Below are 21,892 nucleotides of genomic sequence, written 5' to 3'. Positions count from 1 at the left end.
AAGACATGGAGGAGCCCAGATCCCCTTTTAAAACCAGATGCACAGAGACCTCAGCAAAAGGGCTGGATTTGTTGTAATGAGCAATTCCGGCTGAGGGGCAGTGGATAAGGGAGGAACTGACCCGGTTTGGGACACCTGGCCCACCATCCCTAGAGCTCAAGAACACAGGAAACTTGTGGGACACCCAGGGTGATGGGAGAATCACAGCCAACATTTTATTAGCATTTCTTTGAAAAACCAGAAACCAACAGAGGTAAAAACGTCAACAAGAAAAAGACTTTCCTGAAACCCACATTTCCAGAAACACGAGACCCTCTTGTCTCCCTGACCATCCAGAAAATGGAGAAAAATCCTCCCAGGGCAGTTCCTTCAGGAATAACCCCAGCATGTGACAACATGAACAGAGCCTCTGCATGGAGACAGGGACAAAGGAATCCAGCTAAAACTTTCCCTTAGGCTTACTAAAACAGTCTCCCACCAGGGAAAGCCAGGAAAGGAGACAGGCTGCTGGTAGAAGGTCACAAATGTAACCATTAGCAGAGCTGGGAATGGAATGCAGGACTGCAGATTCATAGGTTTCACTGTCCTTCCTACTCTAACCCATTAGACTTACTCCTGGGGGAATTCTGTGCCATTGCACAATGCAGAATTTTGCAGAAAGTAATGTGCACGCAGAATTTCCTTTCCCCCACAGAAATGGGCTGCAGAGCTGCTGGTCGTCACTAGGGGCTGCTGGACCCAGTAGAGCCGAGACAACACTGCTGGGCGGGGGGAGGAGGGAGCTGGAGGGTTCCTGGCAGCTGCAATTCCCAGCACGCCCTGAGGGAAGGAGGCGGTGGAGTGCAGTAACCGCCACACAAGCCTGGGACCCAGCATCAGGCTTATCCCTGGGCTTTGTGAGGGCGGGAAGGGGGCAGGTGCCTGGGCTGGGGGGGCACGGCTGGGTCCTGGTGGGCTGGGGAGGGCCCGCAGCTGGGCTCTGGAGAGGTAGGCAGGTTAGGTGTATTGGCTGGGGACGCACATCTGGGCTCTCGAGGGGAGGGGTTGTGGGTGTCTGGCCCCCCGGCTGGGCTCTGGGGGATGGAGGGGGCAGAGAAACAGGAACTGGGTTGTCATAACGGTTTCTTTAACTCTCTACTCCTGGGGGAATTTTTGTGTATGTCTGTATTGCTACAGACAGACTTGCTGACAGGTATTTTGAAATAAATTACTAAAATAATTGAAACTGGCATGATTATGTAGTTTTATTTGGACCAATAAAATTTGCAGAATTTTAAAATATTGTGCACAGAATTTTTATTTTTTTGGCATTTAATTTTTTGGTGCAGAATTCCCCCAGGAGTAATTAGACCCTACTCCCCACCCAGAGTCCTGATTCCTAAACTCCCTGCTTTCACTATTACACCATACTGCCTGCACAGCAACAGTGCAATATCCCAAAGGTCTCACCTCCTCAGGAAACTCCCCATGAATTCCCCAATCTCCAGCCCACCTCACTGTCTGTAGAGATAGCCAGTACACTGAGCCCTGTTCTGAAATCCTGTCACTTCAGACCAGCAGCTCTCACTGCTTTATATCTACAGACCCACAGGCCCCCTTCACTGCTTCCCTGAATAACGTCCCCCTATCTCCGTCCCAAGGGGCAGAGATGAGGGGCAGACACAAACTGCGACCAGGGATTTTTACCTCTTCTCTGTACTGTAAAGTGTGTGTGTAACCCACAGAAATGTCACCCAACTCATCCCATTACCTGCTCCCTCCGACCATGAAACGACCAGCTCCTCAGTACCAAGAGTTCCCTCGTCCCTGGCCAACACGAACCATCCCCCACTGAAACCAAAATGATCCACTTGCCTTCTACTCCTATCCAGACCCTCCGCATTTACACTTTGCTGCAGGAGGACACAGACCCATTTGCCCCCAGCGAGAGCTCCCACCACCTTCTATCCTGTGTGCAGTTTCTGGTGGGATATTTGAGAACCTTTGCCTTGTAGCTTTTCCTACAGACAGAACACACATAAGGTCTCCCTAGAGTGTCAGTTCTCTGATGTTTAATAGGGACTGAGCTGTAACTGAAGCTTTACCCGCAGTCAAGGCAACTATAGGGTCTCCCTCCCATGTGCACTTTCTGATGTGTAATGAGATGTGAGCTGCGGCTGAAGCTTTTCCCACACTCGGGGCATTTATAGGGTCTCTCTCCCGTATGGACACTCTGATGTACAATGAGATTTGAGCTGCGGCTGAAGCTTTTCCCACATTGGGGCATTTATAGGGTCTCTCTCCCGTATGGACGCTCTGATGTGCAATGAGGTTTGAGCTGCGGCTGAAGCTTTTCCCACATTCTGGGCATTTATAGGGTCTCTCTACTGTATGGACTCTCTGATGCGCAATGAGGTTTGAGCTACGACTGAAGCTTTTCCCACACTCGAAGCATTTATAGATTTTCTCCCCCTTGTGGATTCTTCGATGTACAATCAGGTGTGGACTCTCACTGAAATTTTTCCTGCATCCAGCATCTTCATGCGGTTTTTCTTCAGTGCAGATCCTTGGGCGGATCACAGTTTCATTCAGGTTATTCAAACTTCCATCTCGGAGAGTGGATTTATTCTGCCTCTCCCCTTGGTGGTCTTCCTGCAGCCTCTCTGGTCTGGGCTGACTCTCACAGGTATCCCCTTGCACCAGACTCTGGGAAACATCACCTTCAGATATTCCCGGTAAGGTCCCCTGCGATTCTACTTGCTCAGCATCTTTCTGTTCAGGATTCTTCTCCTCATTCTCACCCACCAACCCCTCACCTGCTAGGACAGAGAGAGAATCCAGACATGAGTCCTTCCCTGTGTCGAGGAAAAAGGGAAGCTAAGGAAGGGGAATGGCTAAGGGGTGGAACAAACAGGAATATCTCTTGGGGAGACTGGAAAGACAGGAGCCATGAGTGACATCTGCTGTGAGGACACAGTACCTGCTGGGGACAATCCAGACCCAGGTAAAGTGAGGCAGAAAGCGAGAAACTTGTAGGTCCTTTGTGGGAATCCCAGCTGTTTGTGCCAATAATGAGTGGATTGTGAATCCATATAATTAATTTCTCACCTGGGGTGGAGTTTCTCGGGATCTCCCTTTCCACACAGGCCTGTAGCTCTGTGACCCACAGTTCTTCCCCTTGTTCCAGCTGGGAGATCACCTCAGGTTTGGGAATGGGAAATCCTGCTCCAGGGAAAGAAAAGAGGTGAAACCAGGGTCTTACAGTTACTCGGGGACACAGACGTTTCCAGATGTGCTGTGCTGGGTGGGAGGGTGCCCTTGAATAAAACCAACAGATGGGGAAATGTTCCTGGAGATCATTCGAGCAGATCGGATGGTTCCTGGGAGATGTGCCGTTTCTTCTGCAGGCGATTCAAGGATCTCCACACTGGGGGATTTTAAGAATCTGGCATAGAACAAGACTTCATTCAACCTCTTACCCCTTTGAAACCCTGCTGAGACCAGAGCCCTTTCCAGGCACAGTGCCAGTCCTGGGAAGAAGAGGACACACAATCCCAGAATGAGCCCATATTTAAAAAGACAAGAGGAACACACCACCCACACTCTCCCTTTGATGGGGATTGATTAATATCTCCACACTGTCTCCGAATTACCTCTTCCCTGGAAGGGGTATGGAGGTGACAGGCTGTCTCTCAAGCGTTCTGGGGACTATGGGGTTGATCCCCCTGAAATCTAGGGGACCAGGAAAGAACCCTGAGTAGAAGCCAATTTTGGTTAATTAGAGATCCCCCTACTTCTAATACCTGAGGGGACAGGATTTCTTACCCAGCGAGGTCATGTTCTCATAATTCTCCTGCATCACATCCATGTAGAGGTTTCTCTGAAGTGGGTCCAGCAGAGCCCACTCCTCCTCCGTGAAATACACAGCCACCTCCTCGAAGGTCACCTGCCCCTGAAACAGCCAGAGTCCCCCACTCAGGACCTGTTCCCCCCGTCACAATGCCCCCAGCTCAGTCTCAGGCCTTGTGATGCGGGGTGCTCCCCACAATGGCCCTGGAAGAGCTGAATTGGGCTAGTTGGGCCCAATCAGCTAATTAGGCTGCAAACAGCAGAACTTTAGGCTAGAGGCTACTAATTAGAGAGAGGCTCACCTATGCAGGGACAGGCGGGGCCTATATAAGCCAGGAAGCTGGCTACAGACAGGGCAGCAGAAAGGCAGGCTGCAGTCACGCCCTGGGAGGAGGGAGCTTGGCTTTGCAAACCCAGTGAAAGGGGAGACCCAGAGAGGGTGGCAAGGCTCAGGAGAAAAGGAGCGAGGTATGGGGTAGGCCAGAGATTGGCTGCAGATTAGAGGGCCCTTGAGCCAGGACCCAGAGTAGGTGGGGGGGCCCCGAGTCCCCCTACCAGCCACTGATGAAGTGGCACTCGTGGGGCAGTGAGACTGCCTGAGCCCCAGATTGTCAAGAGGGACTTTGATAGCCCAGATGGAAGGCGGGGAACATGTATGGTGACCCGGCCCAAGGGCTGAGTCATGAAGAGGAAACTGCAGTTCCAGGGGTGAGAGGGGTCCACAAGATGATGGGAGAGACACTGCCAGAGTGCAGCACCTGTCAGGAGCTAATCCCCAGAGCCACCAGGAGGAGGTGCCATGTGCAGTGGTCAACCATGTGATGGGTAAGGCTGGTAAATCTCCCTGATTTCTCTGGGGAAGAAGGGTAAAATTTCTCAAATTGTTCATTAAAAACCTACACTGTTTCTGTGGTGAAACTGTGATGCCCAGTGCTGTTGACTCCAGTGATTTCCTCACAGGTCTCACAATATTTAGTTGAGAGTTATAAAATTATCCCGTGATCTCATAATTCCTAGCACGGAACATAAGAACAGTCATACTGCATCAGACCAAAGGTCCATCTAGCCCAGTATCCTGTCTTCCAACAGTGGCCAATGCCAGGTGCTTCAGAGGGAATGAACGGAACAGATAATCATGACGTGATCCATTCCCCGTCACCCATTCCCAACTTCTGGCAAACAGAGGCTAGGAACACCATTCCTACCATTCCTGGCTACTAGTCATTGATCGACCTATCCTCCATGAATGTATCTAGTTCTTTTTTGAACCCTGTCATACTCTTGGCCATCACAATATCCTCTGGCAATGAGTTCCACAGGTTGATAGTACTTGCACTGTCCCCTGTTCGACATGGCTGCCATCTCCCATCACTTTCAGGGGGTCTGAAATCAAAATGGCCACCATTTCCCTACACGTTTGGCATGTAGAAGTGAGGCTTCCCCTAATAAAGATGGCCACCACCTCCCATGGTTTTCTTTGAAACAGGAGCCATGCTCTCCGCAGGGAATATGGCTGCAGCTCTGTGCTTGGGAGACTGGATAGGAAACTGAAAAGAAAAGGGAATGTGGGGAGTTAGAGGCAGAGTGGTGGTGGTAAAGGGAATGAGTGGGGAAGGCAGCGGGGTCCAGGGAGGGGGGTAAAGTGTGGGTGTGGGGCGGATGGTGGGAGGGTGCTGTGTAATGTGGGGAGTGGGGTGAGGCGGATACAGGGTAAGTGTCAGGAGCTAGAGGGAGGCCGAGCGGAGTGCAGGGTGATTTGTGGGGGGCAGATTGACATTAAGGGGGTTCAGGAAGATCATAGAATCATAGAATATCAGGGTTGGAAGGGACCCCAGAAGGTCATCTAGTCCAACCCCCTGCTCAAAGCAGGACCAATTCCCAGTTAAATCATCCCAGCCAGGGCTTTGTCAAGCCTGACCTTAAAAACCTCTAAGGAAGGAGATTCTACCACCTCCCTAGGTAACGCATTCCAGTGTTTCACCACCCTCTTAGTGAAAAAGTTTTTCCTAATATCCAATCTAAACCTCCCCCACTGCAACTTGAGACCATTACTCCTCGTTCTGTCATCTGCTACAATTGAGAACAGTCTAGAGCCATCCTCTTTGGAACCCCCTTTCAGGTAGTTGAAAGCAGCTATCAAATCCCCCCTCATTCTCCTCTTCTGCAGGCTAAACAATCCCAGCTCCCTCAGCCTCTCCTCATAACTCATGTGTTCCAGTCACCTAATCATTTTTGTTGCCCTTCGCTGGACTCTCTCCAATTTATCCACATCCTTCTTGAAGTGTGGGGCCCAAAACTGGACACAGTACTCCAGATGAGGCCTCACCAATGTCGAATAGAGGGGAACGATCACGTCCCTCGATCTGCTCGCTATGCCCCTACTTATACATGATGTGTGGGCTTGGTAGGGAAGATGCAGTGGAGGGGAAGTGGGGTGCAGGGGGAGCTTTAGGAGGCTTCAGGGGAAGGTGTGTGTTGTAGAAAGGAGAGGGAAGAGGTGCAGGAAGGAGTGTAAGGAGACTTAGGGTGGGCAGGGGCATGTGGGGAAATAGCAGCTGTGAGAGGTATGAGACTGTGAAGGGAAAAAGAGGTGAATATAGGAGGTGGGGCAAGTTTGCAAGAGACTACCTGGGATAGAGAGAAGATATGGGTGCTGGGTAAGCAAGGGAGGTGCAGAGGGACACAAGGGCAGCTTCCCCTTCCCAGGGGGTTGAATCCCTCTGTCAGTGAGTAGTGTGGGGCTTCAGTTTTGCGTGTGCTGTGTTGCAGGTTGAGATTCCCCCTGCAGTGACACACACATTCAGGGGATGAAATTCCCCCTACAAACTCAGACACCGGAAGGGAAATGTAAGTGCTTCCAACTTTCCTGCCGGAGGGGGAAGCGAGGCTCGACGTACCACTCAAAGGGATTTCTCCCTGTGTCTGTGATGCGATATCTGTTGGACACTGCAGCCGATCCATTCCAAAATTCAGGGAATGTTCTAGGGATCCACTGGCAGCATCCTGCTGATTGGGTGAAAATGAAAACCAGAAAAGCCTGATTTAGAGACCAAATCCAGCTGCAGGCAGAGGAATCCCTCTGGTGCACCCTGCTGCTGTGTGCACATCACGGGCAGTGGCTGAGCTGGCTGCATGGCGAGATCGTACAGCCTGGACTGTACCAGACATAACACAGCCTTAGAGGATGGCTTTTGGGTGGGACCTGCAGGGGGAGGAGCGGGGTTGCAGGGGAAGCAGAAGGCACTGTGGGGATGGAGGGGAGGGGAACCAGTGGGGGGAAGGAGTGAAAGTGGAGGAGTGATGGGGAGGAGTGAGGAGGGAAGATGGGGAAGTGGAGGGGACAGCAGGGGTGTGGAGTGTGGCGGGGAGAGCGGAGGGAGTAGAACACAGCCTGTTTCTAATGAGCCCCAGGTTTAATCAGCTCACCCTCTGCAAACATGGACTCTGGAAGGATAAGACCCGTGTGGGGGGAGGGGAGTACTAAAGTGAGTTCGGGGGGAGGGGGTGAACTTCTGGGGTCAGGTGGGAAGGGGATGGGGGAAGAGTAGAGAGTAAATGGAGGGCAAAGGACAAAGCAGGTCTGAGTGCCGGGCTGGGGGCTCTGTAACTCCCATGACCCCCATCTCTGCCTCTGAATCCCTCCTCCCCTTCCGACACATCCCCTCCCCACACACCACATTGCAGCCTACAGAGGAATCGCTCTGCTACCTCCTGCTGGGTTCGGGACTCGGGGGCCAGGAGTGGGACCTTTGGGCATAGGCGTAGTTTGACTTCTATTTGGGGGGGCTTGGGCCAGCTCCGCACAGCGGGGTCCAGGGAGGGAGCGCCACCTCCACCTCCGACTCACCTCAGCAGGCCACCCACCTGTCTGGGGCTGTGTGCCGGTGGCTGCTCCCCGAGGGCTCTGCCGGCCCCAGAGCCGGGTCCCCACCTGGGCAGCTCTGATTGGCTGCGTGAGCAGTCAAAGGGGGCTGGGAACTGAGGAGCAGCCACAATCCCGGGCACCAGCAGCAGACAGGGGAATGCCCTGGCTGCCTGCTCCAGGACACCAGCCAGAGCAGCAGCTGCCTGCACTGCCTGGCTCTGGCTTCCCACCTACAACCTGGCCAAGGGTCTGAGCCGGGCTGGAGGAGAGGAGGAGGTTGGGGGGCTGGCCCCAGGCCTGCCCCACTCTGGATAAGGCACTGAAATTTGGAGGGGCAACAGCCTTGTGCCCCCTCAACTCTGTCCATGGGCTCAAGGTTTCTGCCTGCATCGGGGCTTCAGCTCCACTACTTCCAGCTTCACTGCGGGAGGCAGGAGGGGTTTCAGCCCCGCGCTGCTCCCGGTTTCAGCCCCGCAGGGGGACGCTGCAGCTGAGGTCTTCAGCCCATGGGGGGCGGGTGCCAGGGCTCGGGGCACCAGGTTTTAGAGGTGGGGCCCCATGACGCCCCCAGAAGGGCTCATGGACCCACAGGGAACAAGGACTCCCAGTTGAGAACCACTGCTCTGAGTGTCCCTAGCCTCTGTTTACCAGAAGCTGGGAATGGGCGACAGGGGATGGCTCACTTGATGATCACCTGTTCTGTTCATTCCCTGTGGGGCACCTGGCATTGGCCACTGATGGATGACAGGATACTGGGCTAGATGGACTTTTGGTCTGACCCAGTCTGGCCGTTCTTATTCAAGCCCATCCCCTGACTTTCCAGGGACCTCATGGCTGCTGTGCAAGGGCAATGGGCCTCTGATATTGGCCCATCCAGGGTTTTGTGACCTCACACAGGGGAATATCCCCCAACCCCTGCTGGTAATATCACTGGATTTCACGCCCCACATTCACAGAACCCAGAAGAAAGATTTCATTTCCTGTTCTCCTTCTGTTTTTCTTTCCCTGCCCCCGAATTCAGTCCAGACCAAACCCACCATCTCCTACCTGAGCTTGTTCCACTTCAGCCATTTCCTTGCCCTGTCCCCTGGGAGGATGGGTGATCTGGATCAAAACACCGACGTTATTCTGCAGCCTGTCAGGGCAAGAAGGGCAATTGGGGAGGTCTCAGAAGGGGCTTTGGTTCATTTCACACCCTAATACCACCCCCACCCCCAGCCTCTTTCCCTGCAGACAGAGGATCTAGACTCTGCCAGGCTTGGCAAACACTTGGTCACTTTATTACTCGCTTGAGCCAGGATCAGCCTTTGAATTTACACCCACAGTTCTGCACCCACCGTTACTTTCCAGCCACTCCTCTCCCCCTCTGAGTGTGCAAAGGGCATCCGTGTGCACCCAGGAAACTGCCCTGGCTGGGGTCACATTCGGGGGCTAAATTATAGGCACGTGTCACTGTTTTACCCCTTTCATTGCTGGGTTTGGGGCAGTGCCCCTTTTCTGTGGGAAACCCAACACCCCGCCACAGCCCTGCCCTTCTCTAGGGCTTTCCCTCGGGGGCTCTCAAAGGGCTTCACCCCATTCACCCCCTAACCGCTGCGTAGTGGGTCCGGCTCAGGCCCAGCCCAGGGACAGACCCAGAGACCCTGCCCGAGGGGGACAGACAGCGGGGACCCAGCCCCCTGTGCCCCTGGCTAGAGCTTTTCTCCAGGACCCCAGAGATCTCCCAGCGCTGTTTCCTCTCCCGGCCCCAGCGCGGTCCCCCGGGTCTCTGCATCCCCTGCAGGCTCCGGCTCGGGAGCTGGGGCGAGAAGAGCCCGGCGCTGCCCCAGGGGCTGGGCACAGAGCGGGGTTAATGCAGGTCCCTCCCCGGCACAGCCCCCGCTGCAGCCGCTGCTCGGTCCCGCTCCCGGCTCCCAGACAATGGAGGCGGCAGCGGCAGCGTCTGACCCGGGAAGCCCCGACCCCGAGCAGAGCGAGAGGCAGCGAGCCCAGCCTCCGCCCCCGAGCAGCCTCCGGAGCCTCCTGGTGGCCCCGGCTAATGAAACCCGCTGCCCGCGGGCTGGGAAGGTGGCCCGAGTCTCCGAGCGAGGGCTGCCGCCCGGGTGGTAGCCGGGGCACAGGAAGGGGCTGGATCCGCCGAGCGCTGCTGTATCCGGGGTGGAAGGGGGAGAGTTCAGGGTTGCGAACGGCTTCTGCGCTGCAAAAAGTGAATGAGAATTAGAGGAACGCCGCTCCCCAGCGGGGTGTGTGCGGGGAGAGCCCTGCATTATCCCCCTCTGTGCCCAGCCGGGGGCCTTTCTGCGGGGGCTGGACCCAGCCCCGGCCTCCGCCGACACCAGCCCCTGAGCCGGAGCCTGCAGGTGAGGGGAGAGACCCGGGGGAAAGGGCTGGGGCCGGGCAGGAAAGTGACTCTCTGATCTCACAGGCCCTGGGAACCTGCTGCCTTGTGAATGTGCCTGCAGCAGGCATCTGATCTGCCTTAACAGAAATGAAGCCTCTGCCCTCAGGTCCTGTCAGGATTTGCCCCAGGGGCCAGAGCAGGAGGGGGGCTGCAGGGGGACCGTGAAGGGGCCCTAGGGGGGTTGCCCTTTGTCTCTCTGAGGAAGTGAAGTTATCAGGAAGGCGAAGGGTGGCAGATTGAACCAGCTCTGCCCAGTTAGGGAAATAGAGAGACAAGGTGGGTGAGGTAATAGCTTTTATTGGACCAACTTCTGTTGATGAGAGAGACAAACTTTGGAGCTACAGGGTGCTCTTCATCAGCTATGGCTATAGCTACACTACCATTTATGTCGGTCGCTCAAGGGTGTGAATAAGCCACCCCCCTGAGTGACATAAGCAGGGCCGTCCCTAGGGGGGTGCGGGCCCTGGGACAACCCCTGCCCCTACTCCCCCTCTTCCCGCCCCTGCCCCGCCTCTTTCCGGCTTCCACCCTCTCCCCAGATGTTAGGAGCCAGCGAGGTGGGCTGGAGTCGCTGCTGCTGCTTCCCGCCAGTGAGTATGGGTCCGACCCCTGCTGCCGGCGCCAGGCCGCCCCGCTAAGCCCCTGGGCCCGCTTGGCCCTCTGCACCCTAACCCCTCCCCCCGGCCCGCCTAGCACCCCCCGCACAACACACACACACACAGAGCTGTCCCTGTGGGACCCCTCTAGAAACACACCCGCTCAATGAGGATTCCCTCTTTACAATTACATTATGGGATCTGTCAGTTAGCTAGTTTTTAATCCATTTAGTGCGCACCATGTTGATTTGTATCAATCTAGTTTCTTTAATTAAAATGTCTTGCAGTATCAAGCCAAATGCCTTACAGAAAATCTGTTACATCAGTGCTATTACCTTTATCAACCTAACTTGTAATCTCATTTAAAAAAAAAATCTAGTTTAACAATATCCAAGATTCCTGGGTATCTGGCTGGTGAATTCTTGCCCATATGCTCAGGGTTTAGCTGATCGCCATATTTGGGGTCGGGAAGGAATTTTCCTCCAGGGCAGATTGGAAGAGGCCCTGGAGGTTTTTCGCCTTCCCCTGTAGCATGGGGCACGGATCACTTGCTGGAGGATTCTCTGCTCCTAGAAGTCTTTAAACCACATTTGAGGACTTCAATAGCTCAGACATAGATGAAAGGTTTTCCGCAGGAGTGGGTGGGTGAAATTCTGTGGCCTGCGTTGTGCAGGAGGTCAGACGAGATGATCATAATGGTCCCTTCTGACCTTAGTATCTATGAATCTATTTACCATATACCTATGTTGATCGACACTAACTATATTACTCCCTTTTCATTCTTTAAGTCTCATATCAGCTGTTCTGTTATTTTGCTTGGGATCGATGTCAGGCTGATGGGCCTATAATTACCCACATCATCCCATTTACCCCTTTGAAGAACAACATTAACTTTCTTCCAGTCCTATGGAACTTCCAACATCTTTTGAAAATTAACATTAAAAGCAGAGGTCCAGATTCACAAAGGTACTTGGGCACCCAACCCCCAGACTGAGTTGCCTAAATCCTGTTTTTAGGCACCACTGTGATCTGCAGAACTCCCACTCAGCTGCCGTCTAATCCTATAGGCAGCTAACCTCATTCAGCACCTTTGTTTTTGCGGGAAGAGCTCCCTTGGTGCCTATGTTTCTGTCTCTGGGCACGTGCATCACCCTAGGTACCCAGACACCTATCTCCTGCCTAAGCCTCAGTGCGATTCACAACCTGAGGGACAGTAGGTGGCAGAGCGCTGAAATCTCCTAGGGGGCCTGATCTGGTAGGTGTGCTTAGAGGTGGCCTAGATCTACATAAAACAGCCTTGAGAGAGCGAGGGGGAAGGCAGCCCGCCCTTATAAGAGGTGGGAGACCACCCATTCAAGTTCCTCCTCTGGTTGCTGAGGGATTTGAACAGGGATCTGCTATCTCCAGGTGAGTGCTCTTAACCACTGAACTATGCGATGTTCTTTTGTGGGTCATGCTCAGTCTTGCTTGTTGAAGTTGTTCCATTTTAATTAAATATTAATATTAAAAGCACTCACCTGAGAGGTAACAAAATCCCTTCTCATCAGGCAGAGTGGGGAACTGAACCAGAATCTTCCACACCCTGGGTGAATGTCATAATCACCGGGCTAAAGGTTGTAGGGGAGGGCCTGCCCCCCACCTGTTTTATGTAGATCTAGGCAGCCTCTGAGCATGTCTACTAGATCAGGTCCGGCACGCAATTTAGGCGGAGGAATAACTTTCTTCCCTTGGTTCGTGGATCACTAGCAGAAGTAAGTGACCCCCTGCAGCCCGGATTTAGATGCCTAGCTTTGTGAGAGGTTTGAGACGCACCTCTCTCATTGGCATCTCCCACTGGCTGGCTTAGGCTTAGGCTGCCCACCTAGGGCACTGGCTTTTGTGGATTCCATTCTTAAGTGCCTATTGCACAGGGAGCTCAGGCATGTAACTCAGACTTTGTGGACCCCAGCGTTATTCTTGTGATTTGCCAGGTGCCTAAAAGTTAGGTGTTGCAACACTCGGTGTCACGCTGCCTAAGCCCCTCAGGTTCTGTGGTGGCCAATTCCTTTGTTTGTTGAACCTGGGGTAGCAATGCTTCCTGAATCTGGTTGTCCAAGGACGCCTCTGATGCTCTGAAGTATCTGTACCAGCATAGCCACCAACTAGCACTTCATCCAGAGGAAGTCCTTTCTGGCTTCCACCAGGTCAGAAAACATGGCACATCTGTGGCAGATCCGAACCACGGTGCTATCGCTGGCAATCACGATAATGAATGTAGAACTGTATGTAGGAAGAAAGCCTCTCCTGCTTCCTCTCTAAACTGCCTTCAAAATGTCCCTGTTTGCCTCTCCAGTTCATCTGGCAAATGACAAGTTAAAAAAATCATAATAATAAATGTTTTTTTTATTTACCTTCTGGTTTCTGAGACGTGGTGGGGGAGGGGGAGAGCTGCCTGGCCCCAGCATGTATGTGGGAGGTGATGTGTGTATGTGTGCGCACGTATCACATCACAGTGACAAAACTCCACCTGCAACAGTGTGTATGGGAAAATGCTGCCTCACCCACTGACTCTCCCCTACCACGGGGATGGGAGAGATGTCCTTCAGCCCCTCTCCACCCACCTCCCTTATCACTAGTTTGCCTCCTCTCTTCCCCAGCCAGTCTCCTGCCCACCCCACCACAGCTCCCCAGAGTCTCCTCTCCCCACCTGTCCTCTTATTCACTGTCTTTCCCTGTCCAGTCTGCTACCTCTCACAGCTGCTATCTTGCCTGCCCCTGCATGCCCAAATCCCCGGCACCTCATTAGCCTCTCTCCAGCTCCCACCTGTCCCCTTGTGCCTTTTCAGCCTCCCTGTAGCTCCCCATATTTCCGTGTATCCTCATAGTTTCCCATCCAGTCTCCTAACCCCAGAGCTGCAGCCATATTCCTTGAGGAGCAGGGCTTCAGTCTCATTGAAAAAAATGGGAGCTGGTGGCCATCTTTACTAGGGGCAGCCTCACTTCCACATGCCAAAATTTCAGGGAAATAGTGGCCATTTTGAATAAGGGCAGTGTGAGTCCAGCCCTCCTGAAAGTCATGGAAAGATGACAGCCATGTGGAGCAAGGGGAAAATGTGCAAGTTCTATGCCAGGAATTGTGAGATCTTTGTGAAAAACTTCTGAAAATCCCAACTAAATATCATGAGAGTCATGATAAAATTACCAGAGTTGGCATCTCTGGGCATCACATTTTCCCCACAGAAACTGTGTGTTTTTAATGACAGCTTTGAGAAATTTCCCTTTCCGAAGAGAAAGTTCCCTTTTGTCTCTGGGAAGGGGGATTTTGCAGACCTGCCTGTGACTGAGCTGGTGGGACTGTGACGGGGGCAGCAGGTTCTGAGTGGGAGACTCTGGCTGTTTCAGGGGTCGGTGACCTTTGAGAAGGGGGCTTGGGTATTTCGCGGAGGAGAAGTGGGCTGGGCTGGGCCCCCATCAGAGAGCCCGCTACAGGGACGTCATGCAGGAGAACTATGAGAACGTGACCTCATTGGGTAAGGATTCCTGTCCCCTTGGGTATTAGAAGTCCTGGGTCCATTTCTGCTCAGGGTTCTTCCCTGGTCCCTTAGATTTCCCTGGACCCAGCACACCTGGAAAACAACTCGGTATGAGAATCATGGTAAACTCCTGGTCTTGTTCAGTTCTGTGTCATCTCACCCAGGTGCAGATTATTCCTAGCAGGTGTCATAGCCTCATTGCAGACGTCATACATGGCTTCCCATGCACCCTGGCTGACACCTGGCAGTCCTCCACAGTATTCAGATGGGATGTGGAGCCAGAATTGGTTCCCTCCCCCAGAATTTCTCCCCTGGGAAAGGGTTTGGGGGAAGTCCCCTGCTGATTTTTCAATCTCCCCAGCAGTTATTATGATTTTTTCCCCCCATTTGCCTTTCCCCTTTCTGAGGTTTTCATTCCCCCAGTGCAGGGAATGACTCCTGTCTGGATTCTCTCTCTATCCCAGCAGGTGATGGGATGGGGAATGAGAACAAAGTGGGGAATCCTCCTCAGGAAGGTCCTGAGCAAGTGCAACGGCACAGAGCATTATCAGAGAACATTTCCCACAGTCCTGAGCAAGGAGACACCTGTGAGAGTCAGCACAGGGCAGAGATGCAGCAGGGAACCCACCCAGGGAACAGACAGGATAAATCCACTCACCAAGGGGGCAGTTTGAAAGACCTTAATAAAGACTTGATGCAGCCGAGAATCTGCACCAAAGATAAACTGTATCAATGTGCTGAGTGTGACAGAAGCTTCAATCGGAGTTCAAACCTTCTTGTCCATCAGAGAGTCCACACAGGAGAGAAACCCTATAACTGCTCCAAGTGTGGGAAAAGCTTCAGCGATGGCTCAGCCCTGACTAAACATCAGAGGATCCACACTGGAGAGACACCCTATGTCTGCTCTGACTGTGGAGAAAGCTTCAATCAGAGATCAAACCTTACTGTACATCAGAGAGTCCACACGGGAGAGAGACCCTATAGCTGCCCTGACTGTGGGAAACGGTTCACTCACTTCTCAAACCTTGTTAAACACCAGGCAATCCATGCAGGAGAAAAACCCCATAAGTGCCCCAACTGTGGGAAACATTTCAGGTGGAGCTCACAACTTATTAAACACCTTGTTTTACACCAGAGACCCGGCAGGGGAGAGGAACCCTATCGCTGCTCTGACTGTGGGAAACGCTTCAGTTATAGCTCACACCTTAATAGACATCAAATTATCCATACTGGAGAAAGACCCTATAAATGCCCCGACTGTGGGAAAAGCTTCAAGCTGAGCTCCATCCTTCTTGTACATCAGAGAATCCACACGGGGGAGAGGCCCTATCACTGCCTTGAGTGCGGGAAAAGCTTCTGTGACAACTCAGGCCTTATTAGACATCGGAGAATCCACACCGGGGAAACACCCTTTCAATGTTCTGTCTGTGGAAAAAGTTTCACTCGGAAATCGCATCTTATTTCACATCAGAGAACCCACACGGGAGAGACACCCTATAAATGTTCTGTCTGTGGGAAAAGCTACAAGGCGAAGGTCTCTCTCCTGTCCCACCAGAAACTCCACACAGGATAGCATGTGGCACGAGCTCTCCCTGTGAGGCAACGGGTCTCTGCCCTTCCAAAGCAAAGTATAAATATGCAGCATTTGCAGATGGTCTGGGTTGGGCCAGCAGTTGGGTGGATGGTTTGGGTTTCAGTGGGGAGTGGTTGGTGGAGGCCAGAGGAGGCGAGAACACTGGGTAAGGTGGGAGATGGGTCCTTTCAGGGTCTGGGGACAGCCGGCAGTGGGATTAGTGGGGAGACATTTCTGCAGGTTCCCCACACACTGTCCAATGTAGAAAAAAGGTAAAAATGCCCCATTGCAGTTCGCATCTGAGTTGTCTCTGTAGGTCCTAAGGCCTGTTGGGGCAGCGGCAGGGGGATTTATTCAGGGAAGCAGCGAGGGGCCCTGTGAGGCCATAGTGATAAAGCAGAGAGCTGCCAGTCTGAAGTGACAGGATATCAGAGCAATTCACAGTTTATTGGAATTCTCTTGTAACACGGCACAGACTCACCACTGCTGTGCCTCCTGCTGGCTTGCTCTGGGAATTAGCTCATTCAACTATGTAGTGCCCTCTGCAGGTGGTGTCTTGCCCGTTGTCTGCTCGGCTGTGTGGTCTCCACCACTGGGCCATGTGTCATTCTCAAGACTGAAGCCAGTCTCTTCAGGACACCACCCTCCAGCAGTGCCCACTACTCCATTCTCCCCCCTTCCGGGGTCATATCAGCAGTTCTAGTCCACACCTGCCTTCATGGCCACCTGCCACTCCAAAGTCTAGTCCCTTACCTCAGGGACAAGGTGCAGTCCATGGGCCCCACTCCCTCATGGCAAGGTGTGGTGCAAGGGCGGGGACCCAGGCACGCCTACTACTCTGGGCCCCAGCCCAGGGACCCTTGAGTGGCAGCCGCTTGCTGCCTTCCTCCACTCCCCATCACTGCCTGCCTTCCCTGGGCCACTGCCCCGTAGCCCTAGCACCCACTCAGCCTTTGTTTCAAGGCCTGCAGTCTGGCAGGGTCAGCCAGAGCTCTCACTGCTCTGTCCAGGGTGCCACTCCTTCTACCAAGAGTCAGTCCTCCTCCCTTGCTAGTCAGGGGAGACGCCTCTTTCCGCTGTGCTGCAGCCTTTATATAGGGCTCAGCCTGGTCCTGGTTGGCCGCCCACAGGCCCTTTCTGATTGGCTGCCCATCTGTGCAGCCTCTCTGGCCTACTTTAACCCATTTTCTCCTGGAGTGGGGCAGCCACCCCACTACACCTCTGCAGACAGTGTGGGGGAAATTTTGGAATTCATGGTGGAGATTCCCCAATGAGGTGGGGTTTTGCACTGTTCCTATGAGGGCAGTATGGTATTATACGGAGAGTAGGGGGAATCGGGACACAGGGCCCTGGCTCTGAGAGGGGAGTGAGGTCTAATAGGTTAGAGCAGGGACGAGTCTGAGCCCTGACTCCTGGGTTCAATAACCAACTCTGCTAGGTGTCTCCCGGTGTGATCTTGTACCAGCCACTTCCCCTCCTCTCTGTGCATCTATTCTTTCCTCCCTACAACCCACGTAATAGCAGTCACTCACCTCCCTGTGGAGTTATGAGATTGTCACTAGTTACTGTGTATTCAGTGGCTCAGGAGAAAAGAGGCACCATGGGAGGAAAGTTGCATTATTACCATTCCTGTATTGTATTATTATGAGACATTCTCCCGTTGCTTGCTGGGTCTCTGTCAGGGGGAGTGTGTTACTGAGCTGAAGGGAAGGGTTTTAGCTAGGTTCCCTTGTCCTTGTTCTCAGGCACAGGCTGTTACACACTCAGATTATTCCTGAAACAACTGCCCCAGCCGGGAGTTTCTCCTTGTTTCAGGATGGTTGGGGAGGGGAGAGGGTCTCGTGTTTTAGGGCATTCAGCTTTCAGGTTAATCTGCATTTCTCAGTGAAGTTTTTACCTCAATGGGTTTTTGATTTTCCAAATAAATTCCTGGTCAAATGTTTGTTGTGCATCTCTACTTCATCTCTCAACGTATCCCTGGAATTTCCTCTGTTCTCCAGCTCTGGGCAGAATGCCCCACACTGGGTCAGTTTCCCCCTTATTTGCTCCCGCTTAGCAGGAATTGCTCACTCCCTGTATCCAGCCCTTTCGCTGACGTCTCTGCCCGTGTGGCTTTAGACGGGGGGGTTGATTCAGGCACCCCATGTCTTTGCTCTTGCGGCTCTGAGTGTCTCTGGGCTCAGTCTCCATGTCTTCTTTTCCTCTCTCCCAGGGATTTAATTGGTGCAGAGCATAAACAGCCTCAGAGGCAGAATCCGGAGGCCCTGGCTGGGAGTGATCGCCAGTGGTCACACAGAGTTGGAGTGGGGCTGGTCCTGAGAAGCTGGATACATAGATGCTTCCAGAGGTGGAGCAGCCCATCTCCTCCCTGGCAGCATCTGCAGCGTCTGTCCCCTCTTCCTGCTCTGTGCCCAGCTCTGTGAGGAATCCAGTGACTCCCGGGCAGAATTGTGACATTTCCCAGGGCCACAGAGCAGCTGTAGGGCTCTCAGATGTCCTGGCTGGATTCCATCGTATGCCTTCGCTTCCCATCAGATGCCTAGATCCTACTCCCAGTTTCCTGGAGGTTTCGCTGATGCTCTGCCTCCTTGCTGTGGTAACTGCATCACTGTAAGACTCTAAGGGACAAACCCCCTTTCCTCGATACTCTGCTGTCCTGTTCTCTGTGCTAGAGCCCAGCTCCATTGCAAACTGGGTCCATAGTGCTTCAATTCCAGCCAGTGTAGGGTTCTCGACCAGACCTGGACAGTGCTACCAGAACTCAAAAAGTAAACCAATGGGGCAAATCCTACAGATAGGTTCATGACACCAGTTGTGTAAGTGGGGGGATGGTTCCACTATTGTGCAGAACTTTCCTGGCTTCCGCACTACCCCAGTGGAATCGGACAGCGAAAGGATCTGAGTCCTCGCTCCAACTCCCTTTTCCCAGCATTGTAAGAGACAACAGTGTGTAACCCACTAATGCCCCTTTGACTGGAGGTGTTAACAGGCCACTTGACATGGAATGGTCTCGTCTAATATGTGTTAACTACTTCCCATAAATCTGTTCCACCCTGTATTTAGTTGAGAGACTCTGACTGACCAGTTGCAATCCGGCAAAGTTTCCACAGTGCAATTGACACTTGCTTCTCCACTGTCAGTGCAGCTCTCATTTTGGTGTCCCTACAGGGCTGGGGCGAGTTTTGCACACAAATCCAGGAATGTGGCTTTGCGCATCCAGAAGTTCTGCAGCCACTGCTTGTCATCCCACACATTAAGATGCAATCTCCCCAATTGGTGCTTGTTTCTCGGGCCCAGAACCACCTGTGACTGATCTGTGAATGCCACCAACAAGCTTGAATTGGTTGTCGCTCTGTCCCACAGCCATCTGTTCTGCATGGACTCCTCATCTCCCCCATGTCTATTCTTGTGGCTCTGCAAATACTGCAGGATCATGCACCCTGGGCATGCAGTGCTCATAACAAATAGTGCAGAGCTGTGCATGCTCCATGCTTCCGTCAGAGATGGCAGACAGTGAGGAGGGCCACGCGGGTTTGTGGGATATAGGAAAAAAGGTGCAAAAATTATGGGATGGTGAACATTGCATTATGGACAGTTGATCCCATGCTCCCAGTCACCCCCGTGCGACCCATTTGGGCTCCATCGTGTGTTGCCAAAATTTTCCAAAATACAGTGCGGTGGGCGGTGGCGAGTTGCACAGTGGGATTACCTATCCATGGTGCACTGCACTCTGAATGAAGCGCTCCTGGTGAGTGCGCTCACCACCAACACAAGGAGCCACGTAGGCACGCACACAAGTGACATGTTAACTGTGGCAACTATAGTCTGGTGTAACTTGTGTTACCGTAAGTTTGTAGTGTAGATACGGCTTTAGGTATATGAATCATTTGGGAGAGGTAACAGCAAAACTATGAGGCAAGGCCAAGATTCACTCAGGGGATTAGGTGGATCTGGGCCTCCTGTACCCGAAAGGCCCAGAAACAAAAAGGCACATAAAAAAGAACCCAATATTTATTTCTTTTTAAAATTCCATGACTTGACTCATGATTTTTGAATTCTTGTGGTTGTCAAGCAGTCTTTGGGTTATAGACGCGTGTTCGTTATGTTGTGAACGCCAAAACTATAACTGGGTTCAAAAAAGAATTGGATAAGTTCCTGGAGGATAGGGCCATCAATGGCTACTAGCAAAGGTGATCAGGGATGCAACCCCATGCTCTAGATGTCTCTAGTCTCTGTTTGCCAGAAGCTGGGAGTGGACGACAGGGGATGGATCACTGGATGATCACCTGTTCTGTTTATTCCCTCTGAAGCACCCCTGGCATTGGCCACTGTCAGAAGACAGGATACTGGGCTAGATGGACCTTTGGTCTGACCCAGTGTGGCTGTTTTTATGTTCAGTAAAAATTATAGTAGATTTTTGCCTTTGATGAGGATTTAATAGCAAATTGTATAACTGCCCTTAGTGAATATTTAGGAACCAAGTTCTACACGCAAGCAGAGAGATGCAAAGAAGCAGTAAGGGCTGGATTGAGGGCAAAACAACAGTTGTGAAAGGCAATCCCCACTGGTGGAGCAAATGAAGATGTTTTGACACCAGGCCAGGAGATCAGTCAGACTGGAAGTCACAGGATCCAACAGAATACACTTGTGCTATAAAAATAAAAATTTAGAATTAAAAATTCCAAATTAAAAATCACAGTAAAAGCCGAGGAAGTGCTATACCAGAAACACAGATGTCATGGCTAAAACTACTTGGCCCTAATTTACGTCTGAATATTTTCAATGCCTTGCTGTTAAAATATAAATTAAATAGCACAATGAAATCCCATCTGCACAGCGTTGACAGAGGTAAACGATGAAGTGCTAAGAGTAATGACATTGTAAAAGGTAAACAATTAGAAGGAGCAAAACTGTATTTAAAATAGATTACAAGAAAGGGAGCGCAATTCAGGGAACCCCAGCAGCAGATCAGACACATTTGTCAGCGGCCAGGAGGCTCTACGCAGACATATAAAGTGATAAGGGATTCTTTTAACTACTCAGGATGTGTGACACATAGTTTTTGGGGGGTGTATGTAAAATATTTCACTGAAGCAAGTCTCCTGCAGCATCTCAGCAGGTTGTATCAGCTGGAGGAGCGGCGGTGTCTCGGCATGGGGATACCCGTGCCTTTAAGAACCCAGCCCTGGGAAGCCTGGGCTGAGACCTACTGGCCTGTGCAAGGGGGAATAAAAAAGTCCCTTTGCCCTCACCCTATTTTTGCAAACGCGGCAGGTGGCTCATCCCATTGGGGTAACTGTTACCCATAGGTGCTGGAACTAGAAGTGCTGCTATACCCCCTGGCTTGAAGTGGCTTCCATGATATCCAGGGTTGACAGTTTGGTTCAATGGCTCTCAGCACCCCCACTGTACAAACTGTTCCAGCTCCCCTGCTGTTACCCCCTCTGCCCCTCCCTGTGCCCCAGAGCTTTGCCCTCAGCCACCATCTGGCAGCACCTCGCCCCTGGGCTTAATCCTGGCTCCCTCCTACCCACCCCCATCTTCGCTCCCCTCCCCGGAGTGAGAGCAGCAACTGCAGGCTCCTCAAGCAGAGCAAAAGGCCCAGCCAATGCAAACTCCTGCTTGGCTCCTGGCTGTCAGGAAATCAGGAGCAGCTGGGTTGGAATCAGAGCTCCTGAGATACCGGTTCCGCCTCCTGATTGGCAAGAAGGGCAGCAGCAAATGCAAAAAATAAATTGGTTAGTCTCTAAGGTGCCACGAGTCCTCCTTTTCTTTTTGCGAATACAGACTAACACGGCTGCTACTCTGAAACAAAGGAGACAGCAGCGGTCACTTTGCTTGCCTGGCTTCGCCTCTTCCCCCTCCCCACCCCGGTGAAAGCTCCGCTGCTTGTTCCTCCTCCCCCGCAGCCAGGAACCGGAGCCAAGCTGCTTGAACGTCACTCGCTCTTCTCCCCCCACCCCTCCCTGGCCTGGCTATTCTTTGCTCAGCCAATAGGAATGCAGAGGTGTATCTGGCAGAGCCAATAGCAGGGCTGGGGGCTTCTGCTGCACTTTTTTCAAATCCATTCTTTTCATTAAAAAGAAAAGGAGTACTTGTGGCACCTGAGAGACTAAC

The 21,892-nt window shown here is 52.5% G+C and overlaps 2 protein-coding genes across 2 annotated transcripts in view; one reads left to right on the top strand and one right to left on the bottom strand.

The window, feature by feature from the left end:
• LOC125621491 (uncharacterized) overlaps positions 1-17,717 on the top strand; it is a 49,323-nt gene extending 31,606 nt beyond the window's left edge. The window contains exons 7-9 of the mRNA XM_075119729.1: positions 9,477-9,760; positions 9,915-10,053; positions 14,670-17,717. Of these exons, the coding sequence (XP_074975830.1) occupies positions 9,477-9,760; positions 9,915-10,053; positions 14,670-15,775 (1,529 nt within the window). The 3' untranslated portion in view covers positions 15,776-17,717. The remainder of the gene's footprint in view (positions 1-9,476; positions 9,761-9,914; positions 10,054-14,669) is intronic.
• On the bottom strand, positions 191-9,780 carry LOC125621834 (uncharacterized). The gene is given in 5 exon segments (XM_048819186.2): positions 191-2,262; positions 2,265-2,798; positions 3,088-3,201; positions 3,805-3,931; positions 8,741-9,780. Coding segments are annotated over 5 exon segments (1,179 nt in total). The 5' UTR covers positions 8,765-9,780; the 3' UTR covers positions 191-1,882.
• Positions 17,718-21,892: the final 4,175 nt, after the last annotated feature.

Source organism: Caretta caretta, chromosome 14 (genome assembly GCF_965140235.1).
Source record: "Caretta caretta isolate rCarCar2 chromosome 14, rCarCar1.hap1, whole genome shotgun sequence".
In the NCBI taxonomy this organism is placed as follows: domain Eukaryota; kingdom Metazoa; phylum Chordata; order Testudines; family Cheloniidae; genus Caretta; species Caretta caretta.
The sequence above is the reverse complement of the archived record's forward strand: the minus strand, read 5'-3'. Positions and strand labels throughout refer to the sequence as shown.